The sequence below is a fragment of the Limanda limanda genome, chromosome 3 (assembly GCF_963576545.1).
Source record: "Limanda limanda chromosome 3, fLimLim1.1, whole genome shotgun sequence".
Classification (NCBI taxonomy): Eukaryota; Metazoa; Chordata; class Actinopteri; order Pleuronectiformes; family Pleuronectidae; genus Limanda; species Limanda limanda.
In genome coordinates this window covers 16,057,033-16,081,620 of record NC_083638.1, presented here as the reverse complement: position 1 = coordinate 16,081,620, position 24,588 = coordinate 16,057,033, and the positions used below count along the sequence as shown (strand labels likewise).

Genomic DNA, 24,588 nt, shown 5'->3' with positions numbered 1-24,588 from the left:
GAGTGCCGGAGATAAATGCACTGCTGGTCTCTCTTGCTATCAAAAGTGTCTAAAATTCAGTTTTCTGGTTATGCACAGAGGGCTGGAGGCGGAGACAGGCTGTAAATGGTTTTAACTGCAGCAAATATTAGTGTTTACAACCCCAGATACAAGCCACTTATTTGGACAAGCAAATGGAGACGTGACCCCCAGCATTTTGGCTCGGGGGGGAACATGGAGTTTGTTTAATATGCTTGGAATGGGAGACCACTGATAAACATTTACAAATATGGTCAGAAAAACAACAGAGTTTGAAGCACATACAAAAAAAAAGGATTCACAAGTATTTGATTGCATGAACTGTATCCTGTGTCTTTAGTCAGCAGAACCAAGTGATAACGTCCCCCTCGGCCTGGGCTCGATGCGGCTCGGTCACAAAGTTTGATGGTCCTACAGTATATAAACCGTTTCCCAGGATTTCTTAGAGCTGGTGTGGGCCTTTTTAAATGAGCTGTTTTTAAGCAGTTTATCCAGTGAGTCAAACTAAAAAGTGACCAGCTGTCAGACTTCATGCTGCTTAGAAAAACAGGCTCCAAACATCAAGTCCAACCACTCACAAACTTCACTTTCACAGTGGCAAGCTGCAAAAAAGCTGTGGAGTAGATTGCAAAGCTGAAGGAAATGTTATAAAAAGAGGAATGTATACAGTGAATCTGTGCTTCGTAGAGGCTGCAAGGGAAAGAGCGATGAGAGGGGAAAGTGACTCACTGGACTTAAAGCCCAGCGCTAAAAAGATCCATGTGAAGAGGTCATGTCAATAAAGCTCTTATGCTCCTGCAGGTGCTGAGCAGAGCAAAGAGAAAGCGGGCCAGTGCAGGAAGGTGTGGACGTGGTCATGTGACATGTTCTCATGGTGCTACTGTAGCTGCTGGACAGGAGTGAGGGATACAGACATGACAACATGCTCAGCGAGAGCTTTGTATCATAAACGTGTTTGACAGAAGCGCAGCACTGTGTGTTGGGATGTGCAGGGGTGGGGTGTAGTGTCATGTCCACTTGTACTGTGTCCTGCTGGATGAGGCTCCCTCATCCAGCTTTGACAGAAGCTTTGACAGAGACTTTGAGAGGCCTAAAGGACAGAGGTCATCTTGTGGAGATTTGTGTCATTCTTACAATAACTTTTATTTTAGTTCATTCATGTTTTGCCATGGGTTTTTGTAGAGATAAGTGCTATTCAAATAAATGTATTATTATCAGTCGTTTGGTGGTTTTGAGGTTGAATCATACACTTTTCTCCATCTCCAAAAACTTTGGGAGGGATTAGATCACGTAACTTGATAAATTAAACTTGTCCTTCGCGGTTCCACTGATAGGATGATTACTAACTTTCTGAATGAAGACGAATGTAGGAGAAACAAGTGTGAACTAGAATGACTCTCAGTAGAGTACATACCTCCACCAAGGCCCAAATTCAGTCGAGCCACACCAAATTACACAGACACAATAGATAGCAGTCCTTTAAATAAGACTTTAATCTCTGCATTATCTCTTGAGACGTTCACATAAGAGTCACAAGAAACGCTGCACCTTGCAATGTGAAAGAAAGGGAAGAATTCCTGGATCCACCTCCTGTATCATATCCACTCCTAAATGAAAAAGGCTCTTCCTTTGACCATCTCACGCAATCCTGCTGACAGTCAAACAGCAATGAAAAGAACTTATCGCCGCAGGAAATATTAAAACAACTATAAAAAGAAAATAAATAATAAATACTATTTAAAGAGCTTTTTGTCTGGATTTCCCATTTGTGCAAGCCTGAAAATGAGGAATAATATTCTTGATTAGAATAGATCACAGTTCTTTTCCTTTACCAGAGGGAAGATTCCTCTGCATTCATTTTTATTTTTAAATGTATATTATATACAAACTTTTCTTCACTTTTCTCTCAAAATCATTGGTTGAGGGAGAAAACAAAGATAATGCATCATTCTGGGCTGCTATAGATACTTTGGTAGAAGTTTGAGAATTTGTTTTTGTTGCAGGTTATGTCCCAAAATAAATTGCAGCACAATTGTTGTCAACTTCTAGTAAACAACTCTATGTATATCATTAAATTAGCTTTTATCATTTAGCTTTAGCACTTTAAGCGTGAGTGTTTGTTTTCTCGTTGGATGTGAAGAACTCATCTCAAAGTTTGTTTTGCAGACTGCATGTGTTACATCACAGTTAAACCGTTTTGTTAGTTATTCAGTCCTAGGAAAGAGGTGAACAGGCGCTACTTGAAATCCTTCCTACTGTGGAAGAGGAAATCATTTATAGTTTGAGGAATGCAAAATCTATCAGCTTGTGAGCATGTTCATGTGTTGTACACCAGTCTGTTCCTGTCTGTGTCCGTCCTGCTACACGGTGATAATCTTCCCTTCGTGTTTATTTTTCTGCTCCTTCCCAGATGCCAAGGAAAGGTCGGCCAAGAGATTCTCTGCGGACGGCGTCTTCAATTACACGTCTCTGCTGCTCAGCCAGGAGGACGACATGCTGTACGTCGGAGCCAGGGAGGCGCTGTTCGCCCTCAGCCTCTCGGACATTAGCAAGACCAAGCTGCAGAAGAACGTGAGCATGTCAACAGTCAGGAGAGCAATGAGCTTTTGTTTAGGAACATGAGGATTTAGTCTCACTGGGATCATGATTGCAACAGACGCTATGAGACTCATTTAAGCAACAGTTGGAGTTAAAGGTTGGGTTGGTGATTTCTGATACACTTTTTATATTATTTGTTAAAAGCCTCTTTGTCCTGATTCATTTCAGTAGATGAAGTTTGCAGGACTATAAGAAACATGACCTTTGGACCGATGAAATGATGGTTGGCGGGCCTGTCTGTCACTAACCGACCTGCCTGATGTCTCACTGCAAATGAACACAGTCTTCACAAGCTGGGGGAGATTTCCTAGGATTACCAACCCTAGCTTTAATGATGTGGTTTGTACATAGAAATATTCTGCGTTAAATCTCAACAGGTTGCATGAATCTTTGTTGTTTGGCCATTAAACTAATTAAGAGTTTTGAGTTTTTGATCTGCTCCATACATGACTTCATTGTTTACACTTCAATTTTTAATGAAACGGCTGTCAGTCTTCTTGAAGAACTGCCGAGTCAGTATGGTTCCCTGATTTTCACATGACTTATTCAGCGTTTCTGTTTCATCTTCAGCTGACGTGGGGCACTCCTGCAGGAAAGAGAGAGGAGTGCAGCTTCAAAGGGAAGAACCTGGAGGTGAGTGGCTTCTACTCCAAAACAACTTTTTGAAAGTAACTTTTCAAAGCACAGTTCTTAAAGAAAAGCCTGGATTTCCATGTTGAGCGTGTTTGCTCTTTCCTTGTATTCTCCTGTAACTGACTGTGGGAGGATAAATGGGCATCGAGTTTAATGTTAACAAACCTTTTACACCAGTTACAAATAGATTTGTAGAGTGTGTACAGCCTCGCCAGGGAATTGCTCTTTTTTTTGTTGCAAGACTTTCTCTCTGTTGCCTTGTTGTCATGCCAGCTGTTGTATCCCTGGGCGACAAGCCTCGGTAATCTGTGTTCTGCAGTGTACCGCTCGATCTGTGCATTACTGAGAGCTCACCAGGCAACCGCTGTGTGAAACTGGGAGGTTTACCCAGCAGTGTTGGAGGAAAGAGAATATTTTTATTTCTAACGTAACAGTTTCTGAAGTATTTGTGCTCTCAGAGGTTTGCTCAGTATTTCAGGAGGAGATTTTAAGGAGCTCTTCAACAAAAATTAAACTCATTCAGTTATAAAGAATTTTGTAGATTCAAAGAACTCACTCTCTCTTTCTCCATTTGTTCCCCATCCAGACTGATTGCTTCAATTACATCAAAATTCTTCTTCGGCTGAACAGCACTCATCTCTATGTGTGTGGCACCTTTGCTTTCAGTCCGCTCTGCACCTACATAGTAAGTAAAGGCCTCTCATTCTCTCTTTTCTCCCTGCCAGTAAAGATACTAATCTTCACTCCATAAGGGAATTACGTTTTTTATTTATTTATGTATGAACCAAACTCTTTTATCCACCAAGTCCGTATTGGATCTGTTGTTATCCGAGCGTAACCGAACCCTGCTGAGACACTTTAGCCGGACAAGTCAGCAGGGGGTACATGAGATGTGTGGTTTCCAGCAAGGCGGGAAGCAGTAGATCCGTTTATCTAGCGGAGGAGTACATGTGGAGCGAGTGCAAACCGGCAGCAGGATGACATGGATTTCAGTGATAGAGAGGGGGGGGGGGGCAGTGGAACCTGGTGACAGCTCAGCTCTTCAAGCAGGGCAGTAAACTCTCCTGTTTGACGTCAGAGGGAAAGAAAAACTGGGACATCTCACACTGAAGATGACTTGGCAGGAACTTTAGGCCCTGAACCCAGATTCCAAGCAAGTCAGAGCCCAGTCGGATCAACACTCATCATGGTGACAGAGCCCAGGACCCTGTGTGTGTGTGTGTGTGTGTGCGTGCGTGCGTGCGTGCGTGCGTGCGTGCGTGTCACCCGCCGCGATCTCCTTGCCAGACACTCTCAGAGATACTTAACTTTAACAAATGTTTTATTTTTAATAGCCTTTCTCAAAACAGTGTTTAACAATGCGCTGAAGCAGAGAGGATCCACTAAACAATCAGAGCGACAGACACAAGTTAAAACAAGCTCTGAGTCAAACAACATCTTACAATGACAAAGCATGGGAAGATTCTCCAGGCACCGGAGGCACTTTTACTGATTTGATTATTAGGAAAAAGAATTGCTATTACTGCAAATTGCCCACATATATTTTTTCATGCTCATCTTAATTCAGTACTCATATTTCCATTTGGTAGACGGAAATGCTTCATCACCTCCATCAAGGAGGTAAAGTTTTCAATCAGAATCTAGTCAAGGTTTATTTGTGCTGCCTCTATGTACAAACAGAGATGAATCTGACTCAAAGGACGTAACCATCACTACCCACGTTGACACTGGCGATGTTGATATGCAAAACATCCACCAGAGGGCAGCGCAAAGTTGAGAGTTTTTGAAAGCGACAAAAAGGGACCGTTTTGTAAACGGTGGTTGTCCAACTTACCAACTCCCAAAGTCTCTCCACATAATGTTCTTCCTGACTTATGGTCGTCATGCTTGAATTATTGGCTGCACCGCCTCCATATGCTTTTTGGTGGAACTGCTGCAGAGGACGTGAACAAATACAGCTGAGAGAATGTCCGTCCATTTCCTTACATGTATTCAACATTAAGCATCACATTTTGGTGCAAATGCGTATTTAGGCACAAATTTCTTTTTACTTTTTTCAATTATATTATCTGACTTATATTGTATAATAATGTTATGTCTCTCCAATAAGAACTAGACAATCATGTGCAGGATTGTTGGCCTTGGCAGAGGTATGCACTCTAATGACAGCCATTGGTCACTGTGGTTGTTCCCTCTGTTCATCTGTTCATACTGAAAGAAGAAGATCTATTCTTTAGTGTTATAAGTCAGAAGCACTTTTAACAAAGGCCTGAAGGGACAAAGCTATTGTCCTTGTTCTGTGTAAAAATATCTTCTAACGTTCAGCTGCAGCTGATTTGAGGCTCTTGCAGGGTTTAATAATTGTGGGGAAAAGAAGTCCTATTATCTTCCGTAGAATTTGGGGGGGTTATGTAGTGTTTTGCTCTTTGATTTTCATTCCAATGCCTTCCACTAAACTGCAGGAGACAAACGTTTACAATGAATGTGTCTAGTTCCATGAAATTTGATCCTGACCTACTGCTTTTTATTTGAGTTAGTTTAGCAAAATTGCCAAACACCTGCTTATTTCAATTTCTCAAATCTGTGGTTATGTTGTTTTTCTCTGTTTTTATATTTTAGCCAATTGAATGCATTTTGGTTTTGGGCAGTTGGTCAAACAAAGACGTCATCCCGACTTTCCTTCCCCTCCCTGCCCGTTAGATACAAACATATGACAAACTCTCTCCATTGTTTGTGACGCAGGATTTCTGTTAAAAAGCCCAACCCTGAAATTACACAACTAATGTCACTATGAGGTGTTTTTCTCTCAGATTTGAAAAAGTCTATCGGAGCTACACAGACACAATAAACTGTTGACTGACACACCTACTGTAGTCCTGCCTAGTGTAGACACACCGGAAAACAATATACCAGATACATATGGATGATCCATGCATACTAAAATACCTAACATGTGTTTAATGGTCTGAAACCATATCAGAGTTTTTATTATCAATGAAGTACTATGAATGACTCTTTCAGAAAACCATACAATCCTCCAGAAGGGAGACCTAGTGAAGAGAAACTGAATTGAATGGGTTAGTCTGTTCAGAGTCTGGTTCAATCTGTACGAGCGAATATAACGTTCACTTACTGTGACGAAGCAAATCCTCAGCCGGGCTTCGTGTGGAGTTCAAAGTTGGTTAACTTTGACCAACCACATTTGTGTATGAGTGAACGTGCCCTTATTCTATCATTGTTCTACTTGCCAACGAATGCCATGACAAGAATAAAACCAACAGCAGTGAATATTCAAGGACTATTTTGAGGACGAGATTAATGCACATTTATGAACATTCATGACAACAAAACAACAGATAAACCACCTTAGCAGGTTAATAGTAGAAGCTCTATTTCAGATTTGTTGATTGTTCTCCTTTTGTGGGATTTGTTTTTTAAAGAAATAACTGAATTGTCTATACTGCATAACAATGTTTATTTATCACACAGACACACAGTGGAAAATTACTGAGCTCAGAAAGTCTCAGTGTGCAATCTGTAAATGACAGATTGAGCTCGACGCCACTGAGCTCACCTTAGCTCACTCTTTACCATAAGCAGAATTTTATTGGTCTGTGCCTGAGGGACGTTTGCTATTTGTGTCTTTCTCCAGAACACGTCAACATTCACGCTGGAGAGAGACCAAGTGGGCGAGGTCATGATGGAAGATGGGCGCAGTCGCTGCCCCTTTAATCCAGAGTACAAATCCACTGCCATCATCGTTGGTATGTTGTCATATATGAACTTGCTTCTTCCTTTATGTCACTTGTGAAAAATAAAACATTATCTTGTTGTGACTGGTTTCCGTCTGGGAGGGGACTCTGAGAACAGGCTCAGCTCGTTGTGAAGCTGCTCTGACGCTTCCTGCGTCTTTGATTCAGTAATGAGTCGTGAGCTGCCTGCTAATGCTGACGTCTGATAAGTAGCCAAGCACCAACAGACTCTTGTTTGTTTTCAACTTCCTTAACAAGCAATTAGTAAATAGTGGAGCTGGATATGAGCTAAGGAGATGATTTGCAGATCCCTCTCCCTCAGAGCTAACACTGACTTAGTCAAACAGTCTCCCAGCTCATGATTTCTTCATAATGTATTGTGTTTAATTAAGGACAAATCAAGTTCATAATTAAAACTCTTCGTCTTCCCCTTTTGTTTTCTGACAGATGGTGAATTGTACACTGGTACTGTCAGCAACTTCCAAGGGAATGAGCCAGTCATTTACAAGAGTCTGGGTCAGGGAACGGCACTGAAGACTGAAAACTCTTTAAAATGGCTGCAAGGTAAACGTCCTTTATCCCATGAGATCTTTTTTTTCCCTTCTACACATCCTCCATCATGTCCTACAGAGCAGATAAGCTCCAACAGAGGGGTTATTAGCACGGCACAGTCGCTAACACATGCTGCCCGAGAGACGAGCGCTCCGAGGTTGCGTGAGCTCGGTCCTATCACTCGCTGCACATGCACATCAAAACGGCCTCAGCCGGCTGCCACCGGTTTTGCCAGAGTAAGATGCACGTTGCGCACAATTAGGACCTCTCTTGTCTTTTTGATATCTGTAATTCAAGCAGAGTGCTGCTGATGAGACATCTGAGTACAATTATACAGAGGACGCTGCCTCCTCTTCTCTGCCAGGGCTGCATGACCCAGCTCTCCTGCAGAAACCCAGACAGTTTCTTTTCAAAATTCTGTTCAGTGACTGAGGAAAAGTGATGGAGATGATGGAGGAAATGTTTCCTGGCAAATTCCCATTTTTGGGGACCACACAAATGTATTTTGCTCTGGGGAAAATTTAAAGGAACGTCTGTGCGCTGTTGTGAAATAGCAGAAAAATCTTAAAACTTGGTTTAATGTGAGGAAACTGTTCCTTAACATCAAGAAAATTAGTTTGAAGTTTTTTGGAAATCAAAGATGCTTTACAACCATACACTGAACTCCCTGTGAGAAGGTAATGAGTAAGAGCCTGTGGACTTTCTGCTGAGTTCCTCCGACCTGCCTCCTGGTTTCAGTCGGCAGAATGTCTGGAGGAGCCCGTTTTAGATCACAGCTGGAGATCCTCCGCAGGATTCACCAGGAGGCCGTGTGTGTGTTCTGCCTTTTCAGTCCTTATACATCATTAAGACTGTTGTACAATGTGTGATGATGACTGAATACAAACATCCATCAATGATAAGAGTCCAACATGTTTCCTTTTGTGTTTTTCTATTCATGACAGATCCCAACTTTGTGGGGTCAGCTTACATCGAGGAGAGCCAGCCAGCCGGAAACCCTGTGGGCGACGACGACAAAATTTACTTCTTCTTCAGCGAGGCGGGCAAAGAATTTGACTTCTTTGACAACACCATTGTGTCGAGGATCGCTCGCGTGTGTAAGGTTAGTCACCCGGGACTGGGGCGGGTATGTTACGCAAGACGGTCACGGAAAAGAAGGAGGCCAAGCACAGGGCTCAAGTCCTCTCTCTCACTAATCCTGATACAGTTACCTCAAAAGAAGGCTGGGTGCTGCCGTGTCGGAGCACGTCTGGTAACGTCCAACTGTACATCACCTCTGTGGAGACGCATTGGGAATCTGTCACTGGTTCATGAAAGCCTTCTTTTCCCTGTTTGACTGTACAAACATGTTTTCAGCAGATTTGGTTTCCCCCTCGCCTGAATCACCATCCCCCCCTCCCTCCCTCCCTCTTCTCCGCAGTGTCATCTCCCCCTCTCCCTCCATCTCCCTCACAATGTCAGCTGCACTCGTCCGTCCCTCCAGCTCTGCGCCTTTTCTCGAGCAGCGCTTTGAGCTTTATTAGTATTCAAGGGCGCTTGGCAGCAATAAGAAATGCGTCCCCCGCTCTTCTACTTTCTGCTTCAGGTGAAGCGCGCAAGCTGTGGAAGGCACTCGAAAAATGAAACTGTTGACGTCATTCTTTCTCCGCGTCCTCCTCCAAGAATTTAGTTTGGTCAATAACCCTGAATAATCAAGTGCAGACTCTATCTTTTCTCACCTGTCATCAGATCAATTAAACGGCTATGAAGCAGCCTGATATACATGCACTCAGCCTCCCTCCCCGACTTATGCCTCTTGTTCATGGAGGCAGTAATGCGAGTAATCGTGGGGACAGCATGTAATCTTAAGTGACACCTTAATGACTTGGTCCTGCTCGGCTCTGGCACTCAGTGCTGTGACACCTCTCGCAGCCGGCGTTCTATATATGGAAATCAGTGACAGAAAGGCCCCCGGTCTGTGGCAACCTGCTGCAGATGAGCTGTGCAACAGAGACAGAAGAATGGTTTGCTCAGCTTTAGAAAAGCGCCTTTATTTCCCTGGAATGCAGCTGCACTGTTTCTTGTCTTTTCCCATGCTGCTCTGTGTCAGTACAGTTGTGCTGCAGGTGGTTCATTCTCCAGTTCACTGGGTAAACACTCAAGAACATGAACAAACCTTTTTGTGAAGATGACACAGAGGAATTCCACCGTCTGTCCAAAAACCTAAAAAATACTTTTGTTGTTTTTAACTTGTTGCAAACTAGCGTCCTTGATATAAAATCTCACAAAACTCTCCCTGCTGAACCCTCGTTGCTTTGTTAAGGATGAACAACTGATGTAGTTCTAAGACTCAAACTTTAGATTGATAAATCCTAAATTCCTCTGATGGACAAAGAGGTCAAGTTCGACAATTAGCGACATCTCAAAGTAGGACTTGCCATGAATTCTGGGTAAACATTTTTTTGTTGAATAAGCAACCACGTCAAGACACACATATTTAAATAGAACAACATTTATAGTTCCCCCAATTTTTTTTGGGACCAAATTTAGGCATAATACAAAAAACTTGAAATGAAAACATTTAAATCAGGTGTGGAAACATTGATTTTAGTTCAGAGTTAGTCTGGGGAAAGGATGGATGTTTGAAAAAAATTACAGGCTTAAAACAAGCCAGTCTTTATTTTTGTGTCTGTAATACAAAATAAAACAAATAAAAACAAAATCTAAATAGTATTTTTTTTCTATGTTTGTGTGCTCACACTTATAAACATGATTTTGAAGCTAATTCCAGCAATCAGAGGGTTTTAAGATGCATCTCACAGTCACTGCTGCTTATACCGTGTTTGTTCGGGACCACATCAGTGGCTCAAACTACAATAATAAACTTACTACTGTTTTCAGAACACCTGCATGTCCCTGTCACCTCATGACGTCTGTGCCTCACCTCACTGTCCCGGCACCACCTCTGCATTAGACTATAATCCATTAGCATCATTATAACTGGCCCCATCAGACGAGTCTCAAATATCTGTGTTAAACCAGCCTCTGATCTCCATACTTACTCTCTATCCTCGGACTCCACTCCCTGTGAACTCCAGTTCAGTCACACAGAGGTGTGGAGGCCGCTCCCCATCCGATTTTAACATTTTAAACATCTTTGGTTGATCTTCGCAGACATGATGCCACCACAAAAAGACTGCATATTTCTCGTAAGATGAGATAAGATGAAAGTCTCGTCCGGGTTTTCCTGGTGTTCTAACTACTGTTTTACTTGTGTTTGCCAAGTAACGCTGCTTCCCAGTTGTTGTTTTTCTCCCCTCTTTCCTATCTGCTCGCCCTCGCTCGCTCCACTCCCTCTTTCTTTTGTTTATTCAGGTGTGTGCACTCTGAGCGACTGGGGAAAGCCGGCGGATTATGAGCATTGAGTAGCGCAACCTTCTTAACTTCTTCTTCTTCATGTTGTCAGGTTGACAAATGTGAGGAATCTGAAAAGATAAAGATCTTAGAGAGCAATGTGCGACAGCAAAAAAAAAAGGATCGGGCATATTTTTTGAGGGGGCAACTAAAAGTGGGGGAGTGGCCCGATACGATTGAAAGTAGAAGCTGAGCAGCAGAGCACAACTACGATGGCGGTGGACAGCTGAGAGAGCAGGAATGTGGTCTCCTCATTATGAGGACATGCTACTACCACACCACAGCCAAGTAATTGGCTCCTGGGCCCCACATCAGTCCCTCGGGGGTTCACCTCGACAGAGAGCGAGCTGATTGTTTGTGTGGTACGACAGAGGAGGAGACAGAGGTAGTTAGAGTTTTGCATTTTATTATCTCCTCAAGGCTGATTCACTCCTCTGTGCTGCAGTGTAGGAGTCGCTCCGAGGGCCGGTGGGAGAGTTTGGATATGAGGCAGGAGAACTGTCTCGAGATTGGGCGAGGCCACTTGTTTTGGTCCTGCTCTTCATCCTTCATCCTCCTCCTCCTTGTCCAGCTGCTGCAGCTTTTGGGAGGAGTTACTTCTGCTGTGTGCTCACCAGCATTTTGATAATTGCCAGTCAAAGCCGAATCCTCTGATAACTGTTTATGTGAGCATCTTGTGACTGCTTAAAGTGCCTGCTCTGTTTGTTTTCCATTTCACCACCTCCCTCGCCTTCAAAGACAAACTGACATTTTGTTCTAAGGCTTTTTTATTATGTGGGGAGCCCTTTTGGCCTTAACATATTATTATCGAAATATCCTTCGTCATTCAGTATAAATGTACCACACATATGCTACATCACAGGACAGTATTTCAGCACAAAGTCCAGTTGGCTTTTAATTCTCAAAAAAGAAAGAAAGAAGAGGTCCTGACAGTTGCAGTGACCTCTTTTAGATTCCCTTGTTTGACCTCCCTCTGGATAAAAGGGAGGGATCCCAGCTGTGATACAACACAACCACTCAGAGTGCCGCAGGTCTTTCTAACCGTTACTAGATTGCAACACTTCAACTCAAAGTGTGTTTTGCTTATTGTTACTTTATTGGATGTTTGACCTTCACTGTCCCAAATGATGCACAAGTGTCATGTGGAAACTAGAAGCCTTCTTCAGTGCACATGGCCCTGATATGATGCAATTTTGGGAAATTTTTTAACCCTAACCCTAACTTTTTATGGGATGTTTTATAAATTTAGCGTTCTAAAGTCAGGAGCATTTCTGGTTAGCTTGCCCCTAGCTTTTCATTCTAGCGGCTTAATTTGAAATACAGTGGGGCTCTTACTTATAATAATAATAAATAGAAATGATTACTTTATTTGTATAGCACGTATCTAAACAATGTTACAAAGTGCTTAAAAAATTCATTGCAAAATAACTAATGAATAAAATTAATTATATTTCAAGCACCAAATCATAAAATGATGAAAAAATGACAAACAAAATGATAGAGAAACCCAACAGTTCCCACAATGAGCAGCAAAAAATGCCCTAATTTACTGGAAGAAACCTCTAACAGAACCAGACCCGGTGTGGGCAGCCATCTGCTTCGACTGGTTGGGGTGAGCAGAAAATGGGGAAGAGGAGAGTCGGGTGGTAAAGAGGAGAGAGGAGAGAGAGGAGACAGAGTCCAGTGTAACAATCATATTTAAGCTCAGTCAGACTGGTTGTACCCTCACCCAGCAATCTGAGAGCAGACGTTTCAATTAAAAACCTGAACTTTAGCTGAGTAAGTCCAGCTCTCATAAGCCCAAACACAACCACATGAAAAACACATTGCAGCCAAAGTGGAATAAAAATTGAATTTCTCCTGTTGCTCAACCTTCTCGCCGTGGCAGCTCCTGCCTGGAAGTCTGACACCTCCTCTGCACCCTCCTTCCACCTCTATCAGTGGATCGTTAACATTCATCAGCCTGAATGCCCTCAGCTGAACAGAACCACTGGGAGTACTTGTCATAATAAGGCAGCTAAATGAATCACCTGTAACCTTTCTAACATGTTGTTTACAGGGTGATGTGGGTGGCGAGCGGGTGCTGCAGAAGAAGTGGACCACGTTCCTGAAGGCCCAGCTCCTGTGTTCCCTCCCCGACGACGGCTTCCCCTTCAACATCATCCAGGACATGTTCGTCCTGAAGCCTGTTGGCGACAGCTGGGAGAGCACCGTCTTCTACGGCGTCTTCACCTCACAGTGGTACGAGACAAACGGAGGGACGGGGACATACAGCCACTTGAATCCGCCTGATTTATGGCACTTGTAGAGTTTGTGTTTACGCACCAGTGCAGTTTTTATTTAATATCTGGTCTCAAAGTTGGCACGCTGCCGTTTGTGTCTCTGCTCGTCTGAATTTAGAGCAGCTGTAATGAGCTTAAACACCAACACGAGCTTGTGCAACCCCAATGTCTAATTAATGTATCAACAAGATAAGGCTTTTATGTGGAAATCATTTGAGTACACACCGCAGATGTTTTCCATTGAGAATAATAACAATTGCGGAGAGGATGGACTGAGAGAACTGTACGCTACTCTGAGGAAGTGTTTCTAAATGTGAGACTAAAACCCTCAGAGTCACAACATGCAGTTTTGTCGTCTACAGTATTGTGTCACGTTTTATTTTCAAAAGAAGAAATCTGCACTATTCACACAATCTTAAACAAAAGAAATTATATAAATATTTCCTTTGTTCACAGGTATAAAGGAGCCTCGGGCAGCTCGGCGGTGTGCGCCTTCACCATGGCTCAAGTGGAGCGAGCGTTCAGCGGGCGCTACCGAGAGGTCAACAGGGAGACACAGCAGTGGTACACCTACAACCACCCTGTGCCAGAGCCACGGCCCGGGGCGGTGAGTACTACAGGCAATATCCTGTGACATTACTCCTTGCTCCGGCTTTAAAATCTGCACAGCTGTTCATTGGCATAGATAGACGTTTATGTAACAGATAAGGTAACAACAAGTTGTGAAAGATTACTATCCCTGATATCTACTTTATTATCACAAACATAGGCTGCAACAAAACATCCAGGTGAAGCTGTAGACTGGAGCTTCATGGGAAGCAGATGCTCCTCTTTAAGTTCCTTTGCCAGTTTAAACAGAACATTAACAATAGAAACTCTTTGAAATTACATGGAGCAAAACAAATGAACTGGTAGATATTTATTCAAACCACCATTTAAACCTTTTAATATCAGCCAGCCAAACAGGATTGTGATGTTCTGACCCCAAACTTGTTCAGTAACAGCTGAGCACTAGGTCATAGGTCGTCACCTTATATCACCTCATGAATATTTGTTTTCCCCATACAGTGTGTGACGAACCACGCCAGGCAAATGGGCATCCAGTCGTCTTTGCACATGCCCGATAAAGTGCTCAACTTTGTCAAGGACCACTTCCTGATGGACAGCGTGATCCGCAGCGCCCCCTTGCTGCTGAAACGCAGCGTGCGCTACACGCAGATCGCCGTGCACAAGATCCAGGGCATGGAGAGGGCTTACGACGTGCTCTTCATTGGAACAGGTACAGATCATTACACAACAGGTTTATCATAATGTAAAATTTTCTATGTCTTTAAGTAAATATTTAAAAAGCAAAGATATAGTATTTTCCTTCTACGACACTTTGTGGGTTTGAGTTGCGATGTAAAAACAGCACACGTTGCTTCTTTCCTTTATAAACTGTCCCCTGGCTTCAATTTAAGTCACTTACTCTTATTTTCTCTGCCTTCCAGATGATGGAAAGCTCCATAAGGCCATCAACGCCAACGATAAGATGCACATCATCGAGGAGCTGATTCTGTTTCCTGAGCCTCAGCCGGTGCAACACATCGAACTCGATCCTCAGAGGGTGAATTACCATTTTATCACCACTTCATGAATACAATCTAGGTCAAATACAACTAAACACACATCTATAATGAATGTCCTACTAGTTTGTGTTTGTGATCAAATTCAAGTTTAAAAAACCAGAGCACAAAGTGGCTCCACACATTTTCTTTCCTCTGGGGTCGTTCCACCGAGTTTTCCCCGTGAGTTACAGCACCGCCTGGAACTGGGTTTATTGTCGTCCCTGGCATTTTACACAGAGCTAAATTTCATTACCTTTTCACTCTTTATTACATAATAGCCACTCCCCGGGCCAAACTACAATCTTATCTAAGATTATGTAATTCTAATAAAGTCCAAGATACTTTCTGTGAGTATATTCCTCGCTCCAAATAGGGATGTGGAGGACTGAGACAGAATCCACATCATGTCCATCTAATACTGGGAAAATAAGACGGGCTAAAAATAGACTGCGCTTGTGGGAACTTGTGGGTGCACACAGCGTGTCGGTTATAATAACGTTACAGTCATGCTGTAAGTGTATGGATGTGATGCAGGAAGATCTAAAAAGTGTTAAAAACAACAAAAACTAAATTCAATATATTTAGGACTGAGCTTTGCAGCCACTATCATGGTTGCCATGTGTTCTGACCACAATCCCACAGTCCAATTACTCAGCTGGTAAGAGTTAGTCCTTTGTTTGGGTTATATTGCTCTGTTCATCTTCAGTAATTGTTTAAGCATGGCCTCTCTTCTTGGAAACAAAAACCCCAAACTGAAAACAGAGCATCTCTTCCGTGCTGCTTTCACCTTTCTGAAGATAAGTTTGACTCGCTCATCGTCTCACACGTGGTGTTTTCTCATCCGCAGGGTCTGTTGTTTGTTTCCTCCTATTCTGGGCTGGTGGAGGTTCCTGTGGCCAACTGCTCCAACTACGTGAGCTGTGGAGAGTGCGTGCTGTCCAGAGACCCGTACTGCGCCTGGACTGGGCGGCTGTGTCGGGACGTCAGGATGGCTCCACCTGACAGGTACAAGCTCACATTCAAATAACCTGAAAAACGTTTGAAACCCTAATTTTAAAAGGACCACTTATGATTTGTTCGTCTGAAACAGCTCTGTTCTTACATCTGTATTTGTTCCTTTACGGCACTTTTTACGGTGCCTTGTTTGGTCTGGACTATCAGAGAGTCTGAACCAAAATAACAGGTGTGACAGGTGCCTCAGACCTTGAGACCAAAATGTAGTCAGACATAAAGAGGATGAAACAAACTATCATTATGATTGTTTGCTGTTTTTTTTAATATTTGGACCTTTGGACAAATTGTAGGAACTTAAGATGGTAATAAACAATAGAAGAAGAAAAAGCGGCTGGCAGGAGATTTTTTCTTGTGCACTTTATTTAAAATCTAACAAAGGCCATGGTCAAGTCTTTACATTTTTATTAAATCTTTTTTAGCTTCATTTTCCCTCACAAAATACTGCATTTTAAAACCACTTGGTAAGTCAAAAAAAGAAATCTGACCATACTTAACTCCGAATTCTGAGTAGCACAAATATCTTTAAATACAGAAAGACATTTTTGAAATGCACATAAACACGGGTCCTAAAGTTTAGAGTCAACCTCTGGCACTAGATTAAAATTCAAAACATTATAAATGAAAATGAGCAGCAAATCTTAAGGAAATCCATCCAATGGATATTGAGATATTTCATTCTGGAGGAAAGCGGTTAACCAACCAACCGACAATAAAAGAGCAAACCTGCTAACATGGCTAAAAACAGAACAAACTCGAAAACACGACAATTAGAGGGAAATATATAAGAACAAACACAATGAAAATAAAAGAAAAATATGTTGAGCATTTTTTATGAAATGTGTTTTTCTGTGAACAAGCCCACAAACAAACACAAACAGTAAACATGCGGTGCTCATAGTCATGTGCTTCAACAAGTAGACTGTTTTCTTTGTCATAGCGATGAAGTTGGACTCATAGTCACACACTGAGAGAGAGTTCAACGAGAGCATCCACACACCGCTCCTCTCATTACAGCTGCTAACCCTCACCCTGTTGTTTTCCTTTCCGGTCACCTCAGCCACTGGCAGCAGGATGTGGAGGAGGCCGACACCTCAGCCATTTGTAACAAGACCTTCCCCAGCCCCAGAAATGCCCGACCATCAGCCACACGTGAGTGTGTGTTCTCTGTGTGAAGCCGTCATTTAATCACATGCTGTTTGTCACCCCATCAACGCCACAGCTGATTTGTCTGATGCACCAGATTCTCTGGAAAATAATGTTGAGCTGCTCAGTGCTGTTACCATTCAATGTGAATTATACATTCATCCATCACAAGTGACTTATTGAACAAAACTTTTAAAGGAATAGTTCAGCATTTTGGGAAAATTTACAGAAGATTTAAAGAGTTCCAGTGGATGAGAAGGTCAACACCACTCATCATACTCCTCACTGTATATAGCTGTTTTCAGACCTGGACTGCATAGTCTGGCAATATCGGGAGTTTCTCCTGCCAGCAGCTTAGTAAAAACTCCAGTGTGTCAGAGGGAGAACACAGCAGGAGATTCTATTACTGATTTACATTATTGATCACATCCCTAATGCGCAACGGATATGAAACTGAAAACAATAAAAAGGAATACAAATTTCTCAGAATGAAATCAAACGAGTCTCGAGCTTTTGGTGATTAGGGCGGACCCTGGAATCTCGTCAGCAGAATTAAGACATTGTCGTGTATGTGTCTTGGTGGAAAATCTCCTGCTGCATTGTGCATATTGGGAGACAAACACCGGGGAAAGACCAGATCCCACTGTGCAGACATTGTCTTGAGTTCATGTCATAAAACGGCTTTACTTAACTAAGTTACAGCCAGGATACGTCCTCACATAATTTTGAACTATTCCTCTAAGTTAGGCTCAGTGTATAATATTCGTTCAATGTGTTTTTGAGCTAAATTTTTCTCTTTTTATTGATATTTATTTATAGGTGGCTCCCATTGCCAGCTCATTACGATCCCAACCAACACGTTCAGAGTCCTCCCCTGTAAGCTGCGCTCCAACCTGGCACAGAGGAGGTGGAGCTACAGTGACAGCGCCAGCCAGTTCGTCTATGCCACTCCCGAGGGAAACCTGGTCGTGGTGGCTCAGGGCGACAGGATAGAGACCTACGAGTGCTGGTCAGAGGAGGAGGGATTCCGTCAGCTGCTGGCTAACTACTGTGTGAGGGCCGAGCCCCGTCTGGAGAGCACCACTCTGATTGGTCACTCTCGCACACCGCACATTAGGCCGGAGGAGCCCATGATCCTGCCTGGAGAGTCTCGCTCTGAGCAAGTCCACATGAAGACGTACTGGAACGAGCTGATTGTGGTGTGCGCCCTGCTGGCGTTCTCCCTGGTGGTCTTTTCCTTGTTCATCATCTACCGGAACCGCGATCACATGAAGTCCATGCTGAAGCAAGGGGAGTGTCCCAACATGCAGCAGAAGAAGCCGAGGATAGTGGGGAAGCCTGCGGAGAGCTTACCGCTCAACGGTAACCCCATCCCCGTTTCCACCTCAGATCACAAGGGCTACCAGACGTTAAATGACAACTACATCTGCAGCACGCCCACACACGAGTCCTCACCAGACAACAGCAAGAGCTTCTCTGAATCCTCCGACCGGCGGCCGCTCAACCTGAAGGAGAGCCACGTGGAATACTCCCCGACCTGCCCCCGGCCCAGAGTGAGGCTCGGCTCAGAGATTAAAGACTCGATCGTATGAGAGCACAGAACCAGCTGAAAGAGGCCGCCCTGTATCTCCGTGAAGGATGCGGGCCACTGAGCGAAGGATAGGAGATGCTGACACCCTCCCCCATCACAGCACATCTTTTTATTTTAGCCATCTTTGTTCTGTGATAATGCGCGGAGGTCATTTCATTTCATCATTTCCACTCTTGAAACCAGAGAGGGTTTGCTGCACAAGCCGGCGAAGGAAGCAGCGCAACAATCTGGTTTCAACCAGGATCAAGAAACATGGCAGCTGCTAAGAATAGTTCAAATAACAGGCTTTATTTTTAGTCCATGTCATGGCCACTAAGAGCGTGTGTGCGAGTGTAGGGCTGGGCAATATTAGGGAAGACATAATGAAACAAACTTCTCTCCACATCAATATTTATCATAGTATCTCTTTAGATATGCAAGATCCATCAATACATTATCTAGTTAACGTCCATCACTATGCTGTAATAAAAACAACAGACAATAAATTATAACTATCGATATGTTGTCCAGCTCTTTACAAGTATGTATAACTGCACACAGCTGCCTAACACACTGTTATTATACACAATCGAACCACGCTACAGCTACACGGAGTCCGAGAGGTCAGGTTCAGGAGAGGAGAGCATACTCGTTCTGATCCAAACCCTATGGAAGCAAGTCAGACATACATTTGTTCCCCTTGAATAAATGTCACGACTGTACGAGGCGATGAAGATGAGGCGGACGAGGAGAAAACTACAGCACCTTGAAAAAAACGAGGACTTTTCAGAAAGATCATCAAACAAATGTGAGCAGATGTGATGCTCCGAGGCCTAAATAGGGACGTGTGCCTCCTGGATGTACGCTGCCTGTCTCGCCTCCACAAAACTGCCCCATGGACCATCTCTGCTCATGCGAGACAGCCCTGTTCTTCAGTATTGACCTGCAGGTACCAACGATGAGTAAATAAGAGACACAGATATCCTGTTCTTGAGGTGAATATGGAAAAGAGACTTGACATTTCAAACACAAAGAGCCAAGTTAAAAAAAACTAAAAAAAAGCCGGGAGGGGGCATCCAGACCTCTACCATGTTCAGGGCAGCACCAAAATCATCATGTGCACTGTGCCAAAAAAAACAACAAAAATAACTTGATTGTCTTATCTCGACACAATAGTGCCATTCTGTTATGACCACTCCCATCTCATGTGTTAGCGTTGATCACTGTCGGAGAGACGATGGAACCGAAGTTGGGTTTCACGAAGGTTAAAAGGCACCAAGACTGTGTGAAATGTGAAGTGCAAGTTGAAATCTAAGACTGTTAGCTCATTTTTGAACTGTGTTGGGGAATAATAATTGGCCTTCATGTAATATCAGGACTGGGGCATAAGGACTATGGCGTGGAGATTACCTGCCGTGTGGTGGCCACTTTTCCTTCAGCTAGTACGTAGAGGATTTATCTGCCTTCTTAGTGTTCACACTGAAACAAACAGGTGAAACTAGTTTCAGACTAGACTGAGCTTGATGAGCACTAACAATGAAATCCATGTAGTTAAACCCACTAAGAGTTGCTGTAGTGCAGAGACAACATCAAGAGGTTGCTTATACAAACTGTAGCTGCGCTGTGTAGTGATGTAGATGCACAGAGTTGACGCAGTATAACCTCCACCGCAGCAGCTTACATTTCATACACACGCCATCCACGACAGTCCAGTGTCAATACGTTATAAATGTGAAAGCACAAGTAATCAGGGTGTTGAATTCTTACAGGTTTGCACATTTCAGTAAAAATTCAGACCACGTTCTAATAAATGCAACTACTGAAAGACCGAAAGACACAGCGGCTGCTAAGGAAAAGGTTTTTCGTAGAAATCAGTTATCGCAGGGACCAGTGCAGCCATTGCAAACACTCTTACTCCCACATCGCTTAGACTTCTGAGACTTATCAAGCAGAATTTTCCAAAGATCTAGACGGCGGTTAGTGTTGTGTAAATTTGAATGAAAAACATTAGCGTGGCCATAGGGACATTATGGCCCCACATGTCTTAGAACACATCACCAGGTTCGCGGTCAATAATCCTACAGTATATACTCCAGTATCACGCAGAGTCAGCATTTTTACTATTTCCACACTGAGCAGACGACGAGACACTATGTAATGCTTCAAGTGCTACAAATTGACAAAGTAATCGCACAGTAAACTGTGCAACAGTGGTCAGTGTTTCTTTTTTCTTTAGTTTCTGTTGTGTATATAAAGTGTATGTGCGTAATATTGTGTGTTTTTAAGGGACTTGTGCAAGATGTGTTGTAGAGATAGTCTTGAAAACAGAGAGTGAACACTGCTGATATTTCTTTTTCTCATAATGATGCTTTACTGCCTACTCCAGCGAACATTTCAACTCTTGCACAGAACGCAGCACATGTCTGACCACGCTGTCTGTTCAGCACCTGGACGGATTTTCATCCAGTACATCAAAGCAGATTAAAAATCTTAAAAAGTCATATAAAAAAAAGGTTGTGAAAATTTGGGGTTTTAAAAACAAAATACAGCATTTGTATTATTTATTATTGTTAGCATTGGACAGAGCCAGGTTAGCTATTTCCTCCATTTCAAGTATTTGTGCTCGGCTCATCAGTTGGTGGCCTACTACCGTAATGTCTGTTTAGATTTTTATGTCATACTGAATTAAAGTAGTATGATTCTGTTGGAAATTGGTTTAATCACCATATTGTTGGGAGTTAGATGAGAAGATAGATACCACTCACATATGCATAATATAAAGCTAGCGCTAGAAGCTACTTTGGTTAGCTTAGCTTAGTTTAGCTTAGCACAAAGACAGGAAACCGAGAGAAACAACTGGTCTGAATGTAACAGTTGAACAGAATTTTCACTGTGCCTTCCTGGAGTTGTGTCACGTTCAAGTTGAAACTCAAAAACATCGAAGTCAGTGTCCTCAGCCAAAAATGGTTTGGCACAGGGCTGCGTGTAAAACAGCAGTAGGCTTTTGTACATAGTAAAAAAAAAGGACATAACCTAGTGAACTCAGCTGTTTCTTCCGGATTTCAATCTCTATGCTAAGCTAACCAGTTGCTGGCTCCAGCTACATTATTTATTTTAACATTAAGACCTGGTCACACACACCCAAATGTGGCACGAATATCACGGGTGAAAGTTCACCAAAGTTGAACTTCACGTGAAGGCACGCTCTGATTTGCCGCACCACAGGAAGCAAATTTTTAATTCGGCGTGAACCGGGGGGCAAAGTTTCACCACTGAAACATGGTATGGCTAAAAATGAGTGTCATACGCCAATGGATGTATAACGAATAATCAGATTCTAAAAGCATTGTTCATCAAAACTGATAAGACTAATAAATTGTATACGTCTCTGGAAACCAGTGACCTGTCCAGTAATACCCTGCCTCTCGCCCAATGTCAGCTGGGATTGTCTCTAGCCCACCCGACGACCCTTAAAGGATGAGTGGAATGGATAATAGATGTATGGAAAGTCTCTGAGAACCTGCTTTGATATGCTTGATGGATAACCTCACAAAGATTTGAATAAAATGCCTTTAGACGTCACGTAGTTCTGCCTTTAGCCATGTGCTACACTGTGTACTACCCAGCAGTGACCTCACCAACTGAAATGTGGTGAATGGCGTGATTGTAATCCTCCGTGGGCGCTCTTAACTCCACAACGCGGGTCTACTATAGATTTACAGTTTCACTCAAGCCATCATTAACTTTACCTGGGAGCTGCTCAAAATCTTGTACCACCCTGTCTTTGCTTGCGTCAAAAGTCATGTGAATGCACATATTAATAAAACTTATCTGAACAGTTCAGTATTTAACAATAATCAAACTTTTGGTCTTGTATTGTAATTGTAATAAAATAATTTTACCGTCATAGTCAATAATGCCCAAAGGGTAAATACTGTGTGGTAAAGGTTGTGCATATTTATTAATTTCAAAAAGCAGATCATCCACCGGTGACTGATGCTTCATTTTGAGTGGCTCCTCTGTAATGCAACATACTGTACTGGACATGAATGTAGCCAAGTATATTTTATTTTCAGCAATCTATTTTCCTAAACTGGCGTAAGTAGGCCATCCATTGTGACATCTGTTTAGGGTTTAGTAGAAACGGCCGTACAACAGAAACACAGCACAAGAGAAGTAGTAACTGTTTGTGCTGCTCCATGTTGTACTGCAGCTCCAAACTCTCCACATGGGCTCAGCCGTGAGACACAGCCACAGCTTGGCCTCAGCATACTGAACAACATAAGCTTAGTTGACTGAATTACTATTAGACAAATGTGGTCTTGCCTGCATGATTTTTTTTTTTTTTTTTTTATCTGTTGTGTACAAATAACATTGTCAACTGTATTTTTTGTATCATTGAGATTTGTGACTGTTGTTTTTATTATATTGTACATAAAAAGCACTTTATTTTAATTTTTTAAGATAAATGAATAAAATACATGTTTTGTCACATGCACGTCTTAGTCTACTTTATGTTGTAAATTTCTGTGTTCAGTCTGGGGCTATTGCAAAAAACAGTTTTTTGAGAGAAAGACTTTAATAGCAAATTTGCATTTGCATGTAGGTGTTAAAACGGACTCAGGCCATAAAAAACAAACATGTTAAATCTGGTGGTCAAAGTTCAATAGATTTTAAAGAAAACTTGAATTACTGATTATTATGATGATCAAATCAACTTCCTGCTTTTTACATCGGAATATATAAGAAGAGTGTACAAATAGATTAAGAAGTATTTTATTTTTCTGTATTTATATGTGTTGTGACTTTGCAGCGCATGTGTCGTTAAATTAATGAAGACATTCATCTGAGACACCGTACTAAACTGATTTTTGACACTCAATGTAACTTGTTGATAAGTGTGTCTGGAGTGTCACCACTTTTAAATACAGGTTAATTTAATAAATTATCTTTATTGATAATTTACATTTACTTAATAATACTCAAAAAGCTAATTCCATCTGTCCATCTGTCCATCGCCTAATGTCAGCTGGGTTTGACTCCAGCTCCCCCTGCAATCCTCGAAGTTAATTCATGCATTCCTAAATCAGTAAATGTGGCAAATAGCTGTCCCACTAGTCCATTAAAGCATTTAGGATTTTGTCACTTTACTAGTGTATTTGTCTGCTGTAGTACAACTGACCAGTCAATCTTATCTCCTTAGAAATATCCACATTCTATTTTAGCACCACACTGAAAATTGAGGCTCTGATTGTCCACTCTGAGGAAGATGTCTGAGCGTCTCCAACCCACCTAGTCATGGACTCCCAGACATGAAAAATGCCGAGAGGGCGGCACAAGAGACTGAAATATCATGATGTGACACATGCAATGTAAAACAATATATTAACGTCACACCATCATCCTCTAACCCTGGGACGCACCGGAGGTAGAAGCGCCGCGAAAAGTGGTCCGCCTCATTTCCTCACCCATGTTCGCACCGGCAGCGTAATGTCGGGAAGAACCAGGAAGCGCCGCGGCCACACACAAGCACATAATCTCCTGTGGGGGGTGGGGGACGGCTACAGGCTTGCGTAGGTCAGTCACCTGTGAAGACCAGCATCATTTACCCCTGAACCAGTGCGGAGAAATGCGCTCCCTGGGCCTCAGAGATGAGCCAGCCCAACTCTACTACGCTGCCATGGGTGGAACCAGGACACCAGTGGACACAGGAGCTGGGTCTGAACTCATGGGTAAGTTTGGCAGACTGTCTGTTGGCAGGACCTCAACCACCTATTCATTGCACAATATCTAATAATATGTAAATTTAAAAACAAAAATGAACCATAACAATTTCAAATTAAATATGAAAAAAAAAATTAAATAAAATTAAATAAAAAAATTAAATAAAATAAAATTTTGAAAAAAAAAACTGCGCGCGCACATCCTGCGCAGAAGCCCATTGCGCACGAATTGCGCGCGCAGGTTTTTTTTTATTTTTTATTTATTTTATTTAATTTTTATTTTTTATTTTTTATTTTTTTATA

The 24,588-nt window shown here is 42.5% G+C and overlaps 1 protein-coding gene across 1 annotated transcript in view; it reads left to right on the top strand.

Annotated features, from left to right (window-relative positions):
* Positions 1 to 23,026, top strand: part of LOC132998496 (semaphorin-4B-like) — a 48,291-nt gene extending 25,265 nt beyond the window's left edge. The window contains exons 3-15 of the mRNA XM_061068176.1: positions 2,429 to 2,589; positions 3,187 to 3,249; positions 3,836 to 3,934; positions 6,902 to 7,013; positions 7,449 to 7,565; positions 8,498 to 8,655; positions 13,006 to 13,187; positions 13,685 to 13,835; positions 14,297 to 14,507; positions 14,719 to 14,834; positions 15,683 to 15,840; positions 16,907 to 16,998; positions 17,812 to 23,026. Coding sequence (XP_060924159.1) covers positions 2,429 to 2,589; positions 3,187 to 3,249; positions 3,836 to 3,934; positions 6,902 to 7,013; positions 7,449 to 7,565; positions 8,498 to 8,655; positions 13,006 to 13,187; positions 13,685 to 13,835; positions 14,297 to 14,507; positions 14,719 to 14,834; positions 15,683 to 15,840; positions 16,907 to 16,998; positions 17,812 to 18,584 — 2,393 coding nt within the window. The 3' untranslated portion in view covers positions 18,585 to 23,026. The remainder of the gene's footprint in view (positions 1 to 2,428; positions 2,590 to 3,186; positions 3,250 to 3,835; positions 3,935 to 6,901; positions 7,014 to 7,448; positions 7,566 to 8,497; positions 8,656 to 13,005; positions 13,188 to 13,684; positions 13,836 to 14,296; positions 14,508 to 14,718; positions 14,835 to 15,682; positions 15,841 to 16,906; positions 16,999 to 17,811) is intronic.
* The last annotated feature ends 1,562 nt before the right edge of the window (positions 23,027 to 24,588 follow it).